Consider the following 16,968-nt stretch of genomic DNA (forward strand, 5'->3'; position numbering starts at 1 on the left):
CGCTGCCCTCTGGGCGCTGCACCTTGTGCCCTTATTTTACGTTCAGTAACAAAAGAGACAGTTTGTCTTTCAACACTTCTCCATTCTTCACAAGCACAAGCATTTCCCAGATCAGGAACCAGTTTGTTCAGGGGACTTGCAAAAAGGGAAGATGCCTTCACGTCCTTAAGCCGGGCAGCTAGTTATAACAATGCCACAGCCTCTTGAAGGGCAGTAAGCCCTACTGGTTTTGGCTGAGCACTTCACTGATCTGAAAACAGAATGGAAAACTTCTCTGCTGAACTCAAGTCTGGGTAAGAGCACTGTATGCAAATGAAAGGGATGCTCTCATCAGTGCTTTCGATCTGCCAGAAGTCCCTTATACAGCACGATTATTTCTGAAGACGTCCTGTGGCAAAAAAACCCTGGGTGACATTAGTCCAGAAAAAGGTCATCCACATTTCTCAGCACAAAAGCAGGTTTTGTTCAAGTCCAGTCCTACAACCTAAACTATCCAGAGCTAAGTGAAACCCATCTAACAACTCTGCTCATTAAGCGATTCTACAGCCGCCTGTGCTCATGTACAAACGCGAACATTTCCCCAGAATAGAGCAGGGGTTTCTGTGTGGTGAAAGGAAAGCAGGGATTAAAGTACTCGTGAATAAAGCTTCTACTGCAGTCCCACTTGGCTCCCACAACGGATGTTTTCTTTCTAATCAAGTAAAAAAAATTGAAAAAGGAGAGCACAGGTTATAAAGTTAAGCTGCACATTGCCAAGAGCCTGCAACTAAGACAATAAGACAGTGAACCATGTTTACTTTTAGCACATCCTTCACTGAGCTTTGCACTTCCAGTAATTAATGTAAAGAACAATGAAAAAGGCACACTTATATCTGACCTTCTACATTCTATACATACAACTTTGCTCTCCACAGCTGTCCCTTTTCTGGGCACACATTTCTACACTGAAATAGAGACTTACATATACCCAACAACAAACTTTCCATCTTCTTTCATGAGAAAAGCATTAATTGCCACAAACTTTCAGACACGCAAATACTTCTCCCACTTCTTCTGCCTTACACTTTCCCACCCTCATGCTTCCTAGAAATTAACAATAATTGACTGGTAGGCCTATGTTCTATCTTAAAAAGCAATAGTGACAGTCTTACCCCACTAACTTCCAAAAAAATCCTGCTGCAATTATGTCCTAATTACAGTTTTTTTGGATTGCTGAATTTATACCACTTGAACTTGAGTCTTAGCAAGCCAAGATGATCTGAAGGTCAAATGATTTTACTGCACAGCAGTAAAGACTGTACATAGCCACTGAGCTCAGCACATGCAACTGCTAATCAGTTCACCCAAGTTTGAGCAAATTTCACTAAGATGACTAAAGCTAATGCTTTCCACAGCAAGTACTCAGCTACAGTGACACCAAGCCAGTAGGGTACAAGCTGGATTAAAACCACCCTACCTTAACACAAAGGAAGATGCTACCTGATGCATCTAACAGCTGCTATTTCCAAGTGTTCTTTCAATGATGAATAGATACATACACCTGATTTGGTTGTAGTCACCTGAAAAATTAAACAAACCCAAAATGCCTTTAGAGATCAGAAGGTTAAGCCTGTCATGAATTTCTGAAGGTTGCCAAATAAGAAAAAAATATCTTTTCTTCCCTCAAGATCCTTGTAATACACACATTTCTTCAATCACCTTCCAGCAACTATCTTCTAAACATTAGCTTTTCTTTGAAATTCCCAGTATTAGTATTCTAGTCTGGCATTCTAAAAATACAACATGCACTGCTGAGAGGAGGCGCACATTAAAACAAGCATTGTGTTCAAAAGAATAAAACTACACTTCAGTTCTGCACCACTATCTGGTATTTCATGAGCATGGTCCCCCTCCTAACTCCACAAGCTGCCTGGGTTCATTTTTAATGCCCTACCATCCAGAGAATGTTGTCTAACCTAGCCAAGGCATGTGTCTGCATCTCAGCTTTGCCCACCCCAAGGGACCAGATTTCTTCAAGAACCAGCACGACACTCCTGTTGCTATAGGAACAACAGAGCTGTAATCACCAAGGTCTTAGTATAATTCACTATCATGCTTACTAGCTGCACAGCTTCCATTTACAGATTTGCCAGAACAGCGACTTAAGAAAGCCAAGTGCTAGCCTACCAGTTAGAAATGCAAGTGGGAAACAGGAAATATGTTTTTTATGCAGGAGATGCTTCTGTACATATAACTTTCTGGGAGGCATTTTGCTTGTATTAAAAATATGTGAGAAAGCCTTAATTTCGTCATTTCAAGCTTGAGAAACCTAATGAGTCTGAGCTGCGTTAGTTCTTGCTGCAATGCAGGGAAGAGACTAGTATGTTAATATCCCAAAACAGCTCATGATTATATCCACTCTCTAGCATATATGCTGGTTGAACAGAGATGCCTTTGGGTTCCTCATTTATTTTTGGAGCCATGAAAACAAAACCACAAACAACCCACAGATGTCAGCTAAAAAGCTCCTTGAGTAAAGAAAAATGCCCTATATTTTTGCACTTTCATGTATGTGTTAACAATGTTACAGCAATGATCGAAAAATAAAACGGTTGTAAAAAAACGTGAGCATGACATTAATGCTTCATCTCCTAATTAATACTAAATTTTAATATTAAATACTTCTGCTTAGAGTTTTGTAACTATTGTTCAGGCTTGCCTGGGTTACTGAGATCTCATCCCCTCTGCTAGCTGTTCACCTTTCAATGGATAATAAAGTATTTTTAACACTTGAGATAAGCCTCATAACTGTATGGATGCAACATGGCTGTCTGGATCAGCTGAAGAACAGAATGGGTGACCAGGCCAAAGTATTAATAAAAATAGCTAAAATATCAAGCTATGAATAGAATCCAGACATCTGCATTGCCTAAACATTCCTTGCTCTTGGTGGACTGCAGCCCACGTTAGGGGAAACATCACCACTAGAGAAGTGTAAAGTCAACATGCTGGTGGACTAAGCACTTCCTGAGATTCTGGAATACACTGAAAAGGCAAATAGAGCTGGAATTTAAAAGAAAAAAACCACCCAAACAACAAAAGCAAACACTATTTTAAGACTGGAGTACACGTTCCGGTGACTCAAGATCCCTTCACAGATCTGTTGCTGTAATATATATTGCAGCTATGAATGTAAAGACTTTAGAACACAGACTAGAAAGATCTGCACTAATTTCTACTTGATATATGCTACAGCACATTAGAGTGCCCTGGACACATGTCATTATTACCTGATTTACACAAAGATACTCAGTAATGCAAACAGAATAACTTCCGAGCTTCCTGTCAGGAAAACAAGATTCACTTCAAGATTATACAATGGTGGTGCTTCAAGAGTGAAGGTGTTCCAAATACACATTTCAAATGTAAAAGGAGATCTGTAAACAATCCTAAAACACAAGTGATTTTGCACATCTGAACTGATTAATGCCTTTTGAAAGCAACATGGGAAATAAAAAGATACAGAGTTTAATTTCTCCTCTTCCTATGAAAATAAGCAAAAACTGAAGGGGAGTCTTAGACTTTGGGCTTGCTTAAAAATTACAGAGGTATTCTAAGATGCTTCTTGATCAAAATTAGCAATTAACTTCTATTTCTGAACCCTAAGACACTAAGCAGACTATCATGGAGGAACTTTAGTCAGAGATATTGTTATTAATAGTGGCTCACTGAAGGCTTATGGCACAAGCACTTGAATTCAGCAGGGACAAGTGTAAACTTCTTTCTTCAATGCATTGTCACATTGCTGAAAATATGTATTGGACACATAGGTTGCAGTGACTCCCTGTGGTCAAACAAACAGACTCAACAAAGAAGCTGACAGATCTTTATCAGAAACCATAGTAGGGAGCACCATACAGCGATAAGCTCAGCAGTCCTACCTCAGGTAATTACTGTGAGGCCACCAGCCAGCTGTTCTAAGACAGTATTTCATGGATGCACAACAAAGAAAAGCATAAAAATTGTAATGGAGTTTGTGATACACTTCAAAAATTCTACACCATCCATCCTCTATACTCAAAAAAAAAAAGAAAACTACCTTCTTGCAATTCTGGAGCCAGACTATAGCATTTAAGTGACACACAAAATTCATTTCCTTTTTTGGAATGAAATGGGGGTATGAAATCAGCTTTGTGTCTTTTGTGTGCCTGCTGGAGGGAAATGACTCTGAAAGACAGGTCTGGGGCAAGTTAGGCTGAGAGCAATCCATCCTAGTACTGGAAGGAGAGATTGTAAAATCCACTAAGTCTCGGTAAGTTACTCCTTAAATAACACACCTTTTAGCTGTTGTTTAAGGCAAGGTGCATAAAGGGGAAAAAAAAAAATCCTCCATAGGAGATTCAATGAAAACATCAGAAAAGTAGGGAAGAAAATTCCCTTAAGCAATCCTGAAGAACACAAAACATTTTAAGTACCTCGGTGTGTGGACCTGGGATGGGGTTTTTCAGCGCAAGATAATGCCATCTAGTGGAGATGGAATCTCCCTTAAGAGGGCAACCAGACACCTACGCAATTTGTATTCTCTATTTCCAATACTTTCATAATCGACCCTTCCTGTTTCACCAACACCAGGACACAGCAAAAGGTACAGAGAGACGGCAACGACTGCTGCTGTGTGAGCCACCACACCTAAGAGCAAAGAGCAACATTACCATAACTAAGAAGCCTGGAGAGCTTTCTAAGGAAATCAAAGTCCTGAGCAATAAATTACAGTTGCTTCTGTCTGTGCAGCATACTACAGCTTCATCTTTCTCCAAAGGAAAATGTATTTGGCTAGGTTTCCTCGTTTTCATTTGTTCTTCATGCTATTCACTATTTAATCTGGAGAGATGGCATATCTGAATACGAAAAGAAGCAACATCCCTTCCTACTTCTCCAACTATTTAATTATTTTTGTTCTTTTCTCCCCCTACCAAGGAAAGACTTAATGTTCAGACCAACAGGTTATTTATCATTTGTGAGGATCGAAGGTAGATTGTGGCATCAAATCTTCCAGGAAAGACAGTAGTGTCTTGCATCAGATCAAGGCAAGCATCAATAGGGAAAACGTCACTTCCCTATGGACAAGGTTTTAAGACTCTTCAAGGACTTCAGGAAAATGATGACAGAAATCAGTTATCATCTGTTCAAATATGGGACAAAGACAACTTTCCAAATGCTGTATGAAGCTCTTACATTTCCTGTACTGCACGATTAGTGAGCCTAGAAGCAGAGCAAGTAACTGCTGGTCTCTCTTGATTACGTTTAAAAGTTATGTCAAAATTCAATTTTTGGAGTCTCCAAAGCCCTCTGCAAAGTGAGAAAGAATAATTTTACAGATAATAAAACCAGACAGTTTAGACAAGAAAGTCAGATCAAGCTGTGCAGGAGCACAGCTGTACAAAGTATCTGTGTGTCTGCTGGACTTAACATTTTTATTATCTCTTCTTTGCCAAAGTGCAGGTAATTCAGTATGTATTTTCATTGTGAGAAATGTAACTACTTTAGGGATAACACTGAAAAACGCCAATTGCAGCTAAGACAGTCTTTCTTAACTGAGTTGGTCTACCTAAGTTTTTGACAAGAAACTGGCAAATTTTCACTTTAAACTAGCAGAAAAGTTTAAGAATTCTGAGCCAAAAAACACAAGTTTATCTATCTCCATCAATCCCCCAGCTATGTGAGGAATGAACACACAGGCTTATAACTGAAGAGCAAGTCTGTGCAGGTTGTGTTTCTAATGGTTTTCTAAATGTCTTAGATCTATATTAAATTTCTCTTCAACTCAGATCTTTCTGGCATAAGTAGCCTTACAATTTTCCTTCAATATCAAATTCTACGTTATGAATGTGATCTGGCACAAGGCCTATGAAGGGGAGAAAAAAAAAAATTCTGAACCTAAATGTTTCTGAAGAGATTAGTAGATTAAGAGTAACACCACACAATTGTTTACCAAGACTTCTGCAAAGCATTCACAAAAGCAGCACATACTTCATCCCCTTAATGGGAATCTAAACAAACCAAAGCAGATCTGCAAACGTATTCCATGTGTACTACCCCTGTCTGGGAATTATTTACATTGTGCAAATTAAAGAAATGCAATGGGAAACAAATCCCTCCTATTGCTAAACTTTCCCTGTTACTCTGCTGAAATAATAACTTTGCACTTTCCTTCCACATTCATGGAAATGTGAAAAACAAAAGATCTTGTTAGATGATTCCATTTTATTTTGTGAGAGAAGTGTTATCAAGCATCTAGAGTACCTAAATTATCATATGCATAACAAATTGCTTTTGTACCTTAGAAATCTGTAGCTACTTTAATTTTATTTTGTTATAAAACACCGAGTTTGAAGTGTACAAAGAAAGTGCTTGCCACCCCCAGTCTTGTTCCTTTTTAAGCACACATGTCCTGTTTAAGAATAGAAAAATGTAGATGAAAGTCATCTTATGCAGAGGATCCGTACTGAATACGGTAAGACACAGGCAGAACACATAGCAGACCTATGCACACCTGAATTTAACTTCACCCACAGAAAAAAAAAAAAAAGGTTAAAATTTATTTCTATTTAATGCATTACATAGAGTAGGAAGCTATATACGTGCACTTAGTTCAGAGGACTTTGGCCATCAATGTCTTGAGTTATCATGCAGAATAAGATGTTTAACAATGCTCGACATCCTATTGAATCTTAGGTATAACCAAGACTGACTTTATGGGTTAAAATAAACCCCCCTATTGAACAGTACACTCCAGTTCTCTTTGAAAAATTACAGCAGGCAATGACTTGCATATCCCAGATTGCAGGATGGGTTTAAGTAGGTGGCATATTATTACAGAGACACCTATATTTGGTATTTTCTGAGACTGTTCTCACCGATTAAATAACCAAAAGGCACACAAATCCAGTACTCACCCTGATCAATCGAGTGTTGAGGAAGCTGGCTAAGTTGGCTATTCACTACACCTGCGTATGTGCGCAAGAACTCCTCTTCACTAGCAGTCAGCTGGAAATGTACAAAGAGTCAGTCAGCAAAAAGGAAAATGAAGACAGACTGAAGATATTATCTCCCTCTTCCCAGTAAGAAACGTCATAGTTGCCTGTATTCTACTCTTCAGCAGTTCAATCAACTGTTGTTTGTGTATGTCATCAGCAAGGGCACAGCAGCAAACTGGTACATCATGCATTCATGGAGAGATTCAAAGTTGCATTAAAACACCTGCTTTATTTTGCTGGTTTTCCAATAACGAAACACTTTACTGCATATAGAGAAATGATCAGATGCTCCAATTTAGTTTCAGGCATCACAAGCCTCATAATATTTAAGCAAAAATCAATTGTGTTTAACTGCAGATAATGGTTAAATCAATGATGGCTAAAACAATTCAGCGATAAAACCAGACCACCACTTGCCCATCTCAGTAAGACTACCCCAGCTACTACAATATTGTCTGGAAAGCCACAAAATATGGGCTATGACAGTGCATCTTACATTTGATCCCATCTTCCTCAGCATGAGTAGGACTCTCACTTTCTGCTGAATATACATCTCCTCCGGACTCTTTCCGGGGACACCCTCACGGTTCATTCCCCTCCTGCCAGCTCCTGGATTTCCTGAAGTTATAAGATCAGAAAAAGACAAACTAAAATAGGTAACGGGGTATAACGGGAAAAGTTTGATTTCCAAGATACCTATTTTTCACCAGCGAGACCACTTAAGAGCCTGGGAGAGTAAGAAATCACATGCTTCATCAGAGAAATCCTTGAAAATTTGAACAGCTAAATTGGGCCTTACACATGCAACTCAAACATTCAAAGAGGCTGATGTTCACATCCCTACTAGCTCGTTATCTGTTGTTCCATTACTGCATGAGTAGAAAAAGAAAATGCTAACAACTAGATGAGAGAATCACCCGGACAGAAGAGTCCCGTGGTTTTGGTTTTTTCCTCTAAATAAGAACAATCAGCATGAAAACAGGATGAAGAATGCACAGCCATCAAGCCTGCAATGGCTCAACAAAAAATGGATGAAATCTAAACTCTTAAGTCTTTCTCCTCTTTCTTTTCTTTTTATATCATATAAAAAAAGGTCTCTGCACTTCTGTAAAATTTAATAAAATTTATTAAATGGTTTTGGAGAGAAAGAAGAGCTAAGAGGAGCAGCGAAGGAGTAGAAGTGATCATCCTTTCTCATATCATTTAAAAGCTGAAGTCTTGCTTTTCTACTTTATTAAAAAATAATTATGTTATGGAATAAACAGACTATGCTACCTAAATTCTATAGCACACGACATGATTGTACTTTGTTGTCCTGTACCTGGTCATTATTTAGGTTCCACAATAGGGTGTTTACCAAGACAAAAAAAAATGATGTTCAAGCATACTCTTCAGCTGCTCTGCGAAATTATGTTGGACCATGTTTATTAAGTCAACAAGAGTAAAAACCTTAACTTCAAATTTAGAAAATAATGGTACTTCAAATAATACACTAGTACAGCAGCATAACAAACTCAACTGACCTCTGAGAAGTACTGTGTGCTGGAGAAACAACCCCCACTGAGGAATCTGTGGATGGAGGTGTAATCACGCCAGCCACTCTTCCACTGTGCACAGCTCCGAGAAGTGGCTCCAGAACAGTTTTCATGCACAGAACTGGGTCTGATGCTATACTAAGCTATAAATCTGCTTTCCTGAACCTTAGTAACCAATGGAGTACACTACACGAGGCATGCGTAGTGAATACTTTATCACAGCAGGTTCAAACACACTGGTTTCCACATAATGTTTTCCTGCAGTCATTACCAACCTCTCCCCTCACTTTATTTTCATTATTACTTTTAAGGGAAAGTAATCTGGGTGTGGAAACAGTTTAAAATTACACTTAGGGCCTTCTGAGTGACTCAGAAGTAATGCAAACTTAAGCAGCAGCTGCTGGGATAGGCTTTACCACCCACATTACTTAGCGTGAAGATAACAGTAGTAAAAAGTGAAGAAAGCTCTATCACCAGTCCTACTTGAATAAGTTTCCAGTGGGAAGATTTACATTATGCTGATTTGCTATACGTGATTCTGCTTGGAAATATGCAGCCTGTAAATGTTCAAGGTGATCATATTTTTTTGCTATAAACTGCAAACTGCTTTCTGAAGGGGGAATAAAATGATCCCACATTTTTGTGTAGTGTCAACTCAATAAGCAGACTGGATTATGTTACCGAGCATATACTCCACAGTGCAATTTACTGAGTACCAGCAAGTGATGTCAATAGTAAGACAATGAACAAAGTAAGATAGTGAGCAAGAGACATTAAGTTATGCATATCCAGAGACTGATAAAATAATAAATGTTTATCAAGATAGCAAGTAAGTCTGAAAGGATGTGACTGGTTCTTAATATAATAATAATACATACTCTTTTTTAAATTGTTACTTGAAGAGAGAAGGTGTTGTACTAGTAGTCAAAGAAATCAATTTACAACAGAAAAAGCACAACAGCAAAACCCTAAAATGTAGTAACACACCGACTGTTTAAAAATGGAACAAATTATATGGGATATCAATAGGTGGCACCATACACAAGCACCAAGAAAATGCCACGGCAGTCCCCATGCCCACGAGGAAGACCACATTTCAGCATTCCCCTATATATCAGATATTACTATAGATTTGTAGTCTATACACATCATTATTCATTGTTTTCCATCATAATAGTCTTCCAGTTGTTTATTAATTTTTCAAACTTTGAAAACATGTGATGGAAATTCCTATCTAAACCTGGTTCTTTCAAAATAAACTTCAGCCAAGATAGATTTATCATGAAGCTACCTATTTAACGGGAAGGATAAAAATACTAAAGCCTGTCCGTTCAGTGAAGGTTTCGCAAAGCTAGTAAGCAACATGGGAGAAAAAGCACTCAGCATGGCTCAAAAGCTATCCAAGTGTAAGTGTTAAAAGGTTAAATTAAGATTACAGAGCAACAGCTCTGCTGCTGTTACACTGCACAATTATTTTGGGTGACAGCCTCAGCCACCACAGCTTTTCCTACTTGATAACATCAAAGCAGAGACAACAGTCTTAAGACAGTACTGAGACCCCAGCATGAAAATCTTGAACGTACGTCTGCTCCTATTACATAAAGCTTTTACAAGACATAGTTTAGGATGACAATACTACCCAGCACCTATTACATCAGTTAATTTCCAAAACCACTTACAAAGCTAGTCTACACCCAGAAGACAGCGTAAACCATTTTTACAAATGAAGGACTGAAAAATCTTATCAAAATACTTATCAACTTTGCTTTCTCAAGAAAGCTACATTAACATGCTATACATAATGAAACGTTACTTAAGCAGAATTTCCCAAACCCTATAATTCTTTCTGGCCCCCAGACGAAGTTGTCATCTTCCTGTCCCCAAAACAATAAAACGTCAGAGATTTCTCTGTCAACGTACCTGCTTCTAAAAACCACAGAAGATCAGATAACCCACGTGTTCAGTCCCGATTAATGACTGTAGCTGGAAAAACCGTACGAGGAAACTGCCCTGTGAAAACAAATGAGCAAAGCATTACAGAAACATACAAAGCTGAAAACCAGAAAGAGCCCTCATTCAACATGCTTTGAATCACAGTCTGCTTTAGAACATGGTCTAGTCAAAATTCTAAAACTGTAGCCTTGTCTGGAGCTTGTAGACCCTTTTCATTTTTAAAGAGTAAGTTTTTTAAAGGTCAAGCCGTTCTTCATCTTGCAAGATTTACACCCTGACCATACCAATGACATTCCCCATCAGTTGAGAATGGAATGCATTCAAGCTTTGCATTCTTTAAGAAGTTTTCAGCATAAATCCCAACTCCCTGGAAAAAACAACAAATGTCATGACATGTAATTTCTTCTCATTTAAAAAAAAAAAAAAAAAAAAAAAGGCGTAGCTTACCAAAGATTTGAGGAAAACTAGGGAGAAATGTCAAGCATGATGACTTTGACCAAAATTATTGTTTTCAACTACGCATATGTTATCTGAATATAGCAATTACCAAGACGGGCACTTGAAAGCTGGGCTGGAAAACCCTTTGTGCAGAATTTTTCAGACCAAGCTCACTGCTCAGTCACCAACAGTTAACAGACTTAAGTTTTTAGACTCATGACGTATTTCTGAACATATTTTACAACCGACTCTGCCTATCAGGGCATGATAATAATTTCTAACTCGTCCTATCCATCACATTAGCCTCCGAGACAAGCAGCTCAATCTCACAAATTAAGTGACAGTTCAAGCCTTTTGTAATGTGCAATGAAACAGCAAGTGCCTGCTACTCAGGGCAGCATTGCAGCTAGAAGCATAAGTTGCTGTACTTAATAATTAAAAGCTTCTGATTAGGGAAGATATGCATACTTGCACCATTTGTTAATGAAGTCCAGCCTAAATTTACCAGACATACTCTTTGGGGGGTTTTGTGGCCAACAAGCAAAGGCTTATCTAGACTAATTCAATTCCTTTCACGGCTGTTGACCACCCCATGCAGATGTCATTACTAGCAGGGAAACAACACAGGAGTAGCTAGAGCTGCTCAACTGTTCTGTACACCAGGTTCATCAGAGAAATGCTGAATCCAAAATACCTCTAGCTTCACCGGCAGGTTCTCTACAGTGTCTCTCTCACTAACAAGTGTTGGAGGCAGCTGAGCTTTATCAATGGCTTAAAAGAATCATTTCACCTCTCCAGAGGAGAGAAATTGCCTGCTCTGAAAGGATTATTTAAGCCCTACCTCACTAATTAGTTCCCACTGTTCCTGCCCTCTAAATATGCAATGCAGTCCCAAGAAAGATTATCTACAGCACTGACAACAGGACCATTTGCAGTAACTAATTGCTGTTCTCATTTCTATGGACTTCAAAGAGCCACCCCCCACCACCACCACTGTGCAAATACCACACAACTGAGTTTGTGGACTCCTTCCTAAAGAAAAGGATTAAAGCTTGGGAAGTAACCACTTCTGGGATGCACTTCTGTCCTACTGACAGTAACAGAGTATTTATAGTTACCATTAAAATTCCCCACACACCCCAAAACGAAAATTTGCTTATTTACCACCAAACATAAAGATCAAATGCTTTCCTAACCCTATAAATTCAGAGGAATTCAGCTGAGAACTGAACAGCCTCCACAGACACACCGTTTTCATGACCAGCCAGAAGGCTTGTATCACACAGAGTTTCACTTTCAAGCAGACGTCTAGTCTCTCTCCAAGCCAGCAGCAGCACTCAAAACATGTTGTCTTTGTCCGACCCATGTGGCTGTCCCCAGCTGAACTCACCTCACCACTGTCACAACAAATACATGGGTGGAACATCAAGCTTGCACACCAAAACTTGAGAACTTCTCTGCTAAACCATAGGGCACATCCTCTGATTAACAAGCACCTTACTGCTAAAGGCTCCAAAAATGACTGGAGTAAAAAAAAAAAAAACAAAACACACCAAACCAAAACCCCCAGATTTCATTACTTTTTCTTAAAACTATGAGAATAAAGTAAGACTAAAAGGCCCAGTGACCTGTCCAAACCCACACAAAGGTTCTTCTACCAACTTGCTCAGCAGCTCACACTTCCAACATTTTCAACTACACATCAACATTTCCACATTCATCTCTAACGCACCCTAAGAAATAAGATCTAAAAATATTTTGCAACTGTGTATTTTGGGGGTGGGAGGGAAGAAGTGCAAAATATGAGAAAGAGTTTAGCAAGACAGCTGAGGAACAGCTGAATCACTACTAGCACAAGTTCTGCTCACAGTCTGAAGAGTCCCAGTAGACCTGTGTGCTAAACAATGATCCATCCCTGAAGAGTTTTTCAGGTCGGGTAATTCTTTGCCTCAGTTGCAATTACCAGCTCTGAATTCTGCTTCTTTGCTCACCTATATCCACCTTCTATTCCTGCAAGGTCAGAACGTTGCTTATTTTGCCTACACTCAATTCCAATTTTTTGTCTCTATCTAAACAAGCAGTTTTTAACTAATGCTGCAGGACTGGGGTAGGTCTGTATCATCTGACCTTCACACAATCCTCTACGCCTATGCAGGTACTACAGGTACTACTAACAGCTGCTCAGGCTCATCACACCAATCAGCACTTCTATCACAGAAAGCACTTGTACATGGTCATGAGGTTCTGTCAAAGCTTAACTCATACCATGTCCTCCCACGAGTATGATGAGGAAAAAACCAAACTTAACACTTTCCAACTTAAGTGTCAACAGAATACAAGAACATGAAACGATTTCTCAGACTTAAAATGAAAATTCTTCTTGCCCCAATGGGCTTACAGTCCCAGACAGGATTTAAGAACAGATAAAACCATACAAGGTCTTTCTTTTACCATGGAAATTAAATGAAAACTATTCCAAGCACAAAGACTCCAGTTTCAATTTATCTTTATCATTCCGTCCTAAATAATTTTACTTCCTTACAATGGTTTATACTTGGGTCAGACACTGCTACAAAGAGTATTTTTTTAACATACAGAAAAACTTAGCAGCAGTGAAGTAATGTTTACAGGGTCAAAGATGTCCATGTGAGAGATGGAAAGAAGGTCAAAGTCTTAGCTTTAGGTTCTATCACTTAAGAGAGCATTCTGCTTCCCCTAATGTTGCTAGCTTAAATGAGTTTTTAAGCTAAAATGTAAGGCATGCTAATTGAAAAGAAACATGTTTTTAAAGTACACGTGACTGAATTACAACAGTGTAAGGAAACTGAACCAGCAGCAGCACACCACATGCCAAATGCAGGATGCTGGCAGTTATATGTCAGCTGATCAAAGATAAAAACAAATTTTGCACATCCTGTACATTGTAAACAAACTTTTATCAACAGCACTAATGAATCCTACTGTTTATAGTTAAAACACAGAATTAATGTAATTACCTATTCTTGCCAGATGTATTATACTGCATATGAGAAACTTTCCCTGAAAGAACATCTGTATTTTCAGCACAAAGAGCCAGACAGGGAGATAGAAAAACAAGAAGTGCTGTAAACTGGATTGAAGGAATCCCCACCAGCATTGACAGAACTCTAACTGGAAAGCTGTTCATTCAGAAGAATCAAGCGCCAAAGCTATTCAGAAGCCCAGTTACACATTCACTGGTACTTACTGGCCTAAGCAAAGAAATACTGGGGTCTTGGGTGTATTTCTGGTCATCACGTCCTGAATTGCTAGCACTAAAAGAAGAGATGCCAAAGGCTGATGAAGCCACGCAGAATGCACTGAACTATCAAGTCTGGAACTGGTCTCTCCAGGTAAGGGTGAGGCAGATGCACAAAGCCAACAGGGAATTCTGAGCTGCCAATACCTTATCTATTTTGCAGCTAAGCACACTGTACTCTCCAATGACATTATTCCTTTCTCACGAAAAAGACTAACCTGTGCAGTTCAAAAGCTGGAGATTTCAGTCTGAAATGATTACATTCTTCACTAAACTATGTTAAAAGACTAAATCCCACAAGCTTGTCCTACTGCAACCAACACATTGCAAATGGACATAATTGGGTCACCTAATTTTCCCTTGTTTGGCAGGCATAAGGAATGAAATTTAGTTCTCGTTTATTTTTAATGATTCACAAGACAGAATAATAAATAAGATCTATATATTACAGCCCAAACTGCTCGCCCAGATTTGCCAAAGCAATAAATTTGAGTTGAAAAACATTACCTCCCTTTCCCAAGCAGTAAATGAGGTTGGTCAGTAAACAAATAGAAAATCTGTCCTGTTCTACAGCACTTGACCCCCATGCTGCCTGCAGAAGGGCTGGGTGAGTATCACAGGAATGCTTCTGCTTTGCAAGGCCCAACATGTGGACTGGGCAGAGTTAAGCACGCCTGACATCCCCATTTTGATCCCTGTTTGCCTGCCTACCAAACTGATCTCTGGCCATGGAAAGAAGACATGCAATCCTGGCAACTTCATGCAAAACACTATAGACTGAAATTACACTTTCTAGCAAGGCAGTAAGTTAGAGATGAGAGTAAACTGGACATGGTTTTGGAACCAGGCGATGTAGGTAAATCTACACAGAAAAACAGTTGGACTACTTTACAAGTATGTTACCAAAATAGAGGGAATTAAGTACTTTTAACTTTTCCACTAGCATTTAAGATGCTATCCTACCTCTCCATTGTTAATTATCCTGAAAAGTTTATAAGGAAAATACAATATAACCCGTTCCAAAAATGAACTAAAAGACCATACTGGCTTTCTCTTCTGACCCTGGACACAACAGTGTGTAATGAAAAAAATACTGCCTTTGCAGTTAGCCCCCCCCTTTCTTTTTTTTTTTTGAAACTAGATTTAGATCATCAGCTACCACATTTTCACTTTTTTAAAATGTAGACAGGATAAACCTGTACTCAAACTCTGTTTAACTAGTCTGTTTTACAAACAGATGGAAACAGCTCCTAAGCAAACTCAAGCTCACTGGTAAGAGCTATTTTAACTGCATGCTTCCAGTAGAGGAGGATTTCAACACACAGCAAGTGAAAAATCACAGATTTGTAACTGTATTTCCCTCACTTCTGCCTATACTCATGAATTCAAAATCTGGAAGGGCTTCTCTGCTGAACAATGCCACAGATGGGTTCGTAATAAAGGACTTCTGAATTACTCTGACTACCCTCCCATTATCCCTTAAAAAAAAAACAACAAACAACTAAAGAAATGTCACATCCCAACAGAAGAAAGAGACACACCAAAAAAATACTGTTTGTAATTTTTGCATAAGGCAAACACCTTAAGCATCCCATTTATTTTTAAAGACATGGTTATTTAATGCAATGAGAAAGCAACACAAGCTTTTGTTCTGTCAAATTACATATTCCCCCCGACACTGCAGGCCTCTGTAATGCTGAAATTCCTAACATCCACATTTTACTGGTATGGGAAAAATAAAAGTGAAACTGAGGAATTTTCACAGCCTAAATTAAGAATAAAAAAGCAAAAGGCAGTAAGTAAGCTATCAGGAAATGTAGTGTTTTATATACTGGGTCTTAATAATTTAGGATACTTACAGTGGCTATCTGGCAAGCTCTTTAAAATATGTCACAGCTGACTACCTCTTTAATATCTTGTATCATTTCCAGTTATAGCCAAAAGAAATCCAACTGGAGTTAGTTCTGCTACTTTTTTTTTTTTTCTTGTATCTGTCTGATTCTGTTCAAGGCAGCTAAAAACCTCAATTAATGGGATAGAATTATAAAAGCTCAGATAAGGAGTTACGGTGAATAAAACCAACCGCTGCAGGTTTCCTTTGCACTACACAAATTGAGTTAACAGCCAGCATGAAGAGGTCCCTTCAACTCTATGATATCATTATCCAAGGTTAAGCTATTAGCCTCCACAGTTACACTATTGAGTACTTCAGTGGTTAAAACATGGTCATACTGGGAAGCTTCTAAGTGCAAGGGGATGCTGCACCTTTAAGCCTTGCTAATTTTCAAATGACATTTTACAGAGAACAGCTAGAGCCCTAAAAACCTTCCAAGCTGGAGCCTAAAACCTGAAGTCAGGAACCAGAGTCTGCAAAATCCTGCTGCAAATTTTCCTCTAATTCAGTCTGACTCATGACCTTCAGACACAGGCAGCTGGAGATTGGATTAATTCCCATCTCCAGAGGGATACGACAATGAAGAATTCATCACAGCCACCTATTTATAGGTGAACAGTAAGAGTTGAAATATTTAATAAGAGCTTTTTTTGTCTTCATTTCTATGCTGAGTACCATCTTTTAGCTGACTTTAGAATCTGAACCCCAGTGTCAGATTTTGGTCAATTTACAGCTGGGACTCCAGTGGTAGGTTTGCATCTCTTAAATGTTAGATTTAAATTTTTAACAAAACAGTACAGTCCTCCCTCTTGAAGAGAGACAGGAAACAGCCCAAAGGACTGCCATTTAGACTTG

General features: G+C 38.8%; 1 protein-coding gene across 2 annotated transcripts in view; it reads right to left on the minus strand.

Moving 5' to 3' along the window:
- Positions 1 to 16,968, minus strand: part of CTNNBIP1 (catenin beta interacting protein 1) — a 45,575-nt gene that overhangs the window by 18,750 nt on the left and 9,857 nt on the right. For both annotated transcript variants that reach the window (XR_012635036.1, XM_074924991.1), the window contains exons 3-5: positions 10,472 to 10,561; positions 7,513 to 7,634; positions 6,936 to 7,026 (exon numbers count right to left, since the gene is read on the minus strand). Coding sequence is in view for 1 of the 2 variants with exons in the window: in XM_074924991.1 (XP_074781092.1) it covers positions 6,936 to 7,026; positions 7,513 to 7,608 (187 nt within the window). In the remaining variant the exon portion in view is untranslated. The remainder of the gene's footprint in view (positions 1 to 6,935; positions 7,027 to 7,512; positions 7,635 to 10,471; positions 10,562 to 16,968) is intronic.

The sequence above is a fragment of the Athene noctua genome, chromosome 22 (assembly GCF_965140245.1).
Source record: "Athene noctua chromosome 22, bAthNoc1.hap1.1, whole genome shotgun sequence".
Taxonomy (NCBI): Eukaryota; Metazoa; Chordata; class Aves; order Strigiformes; family Strigidae; genus Athene; species Athene noctua.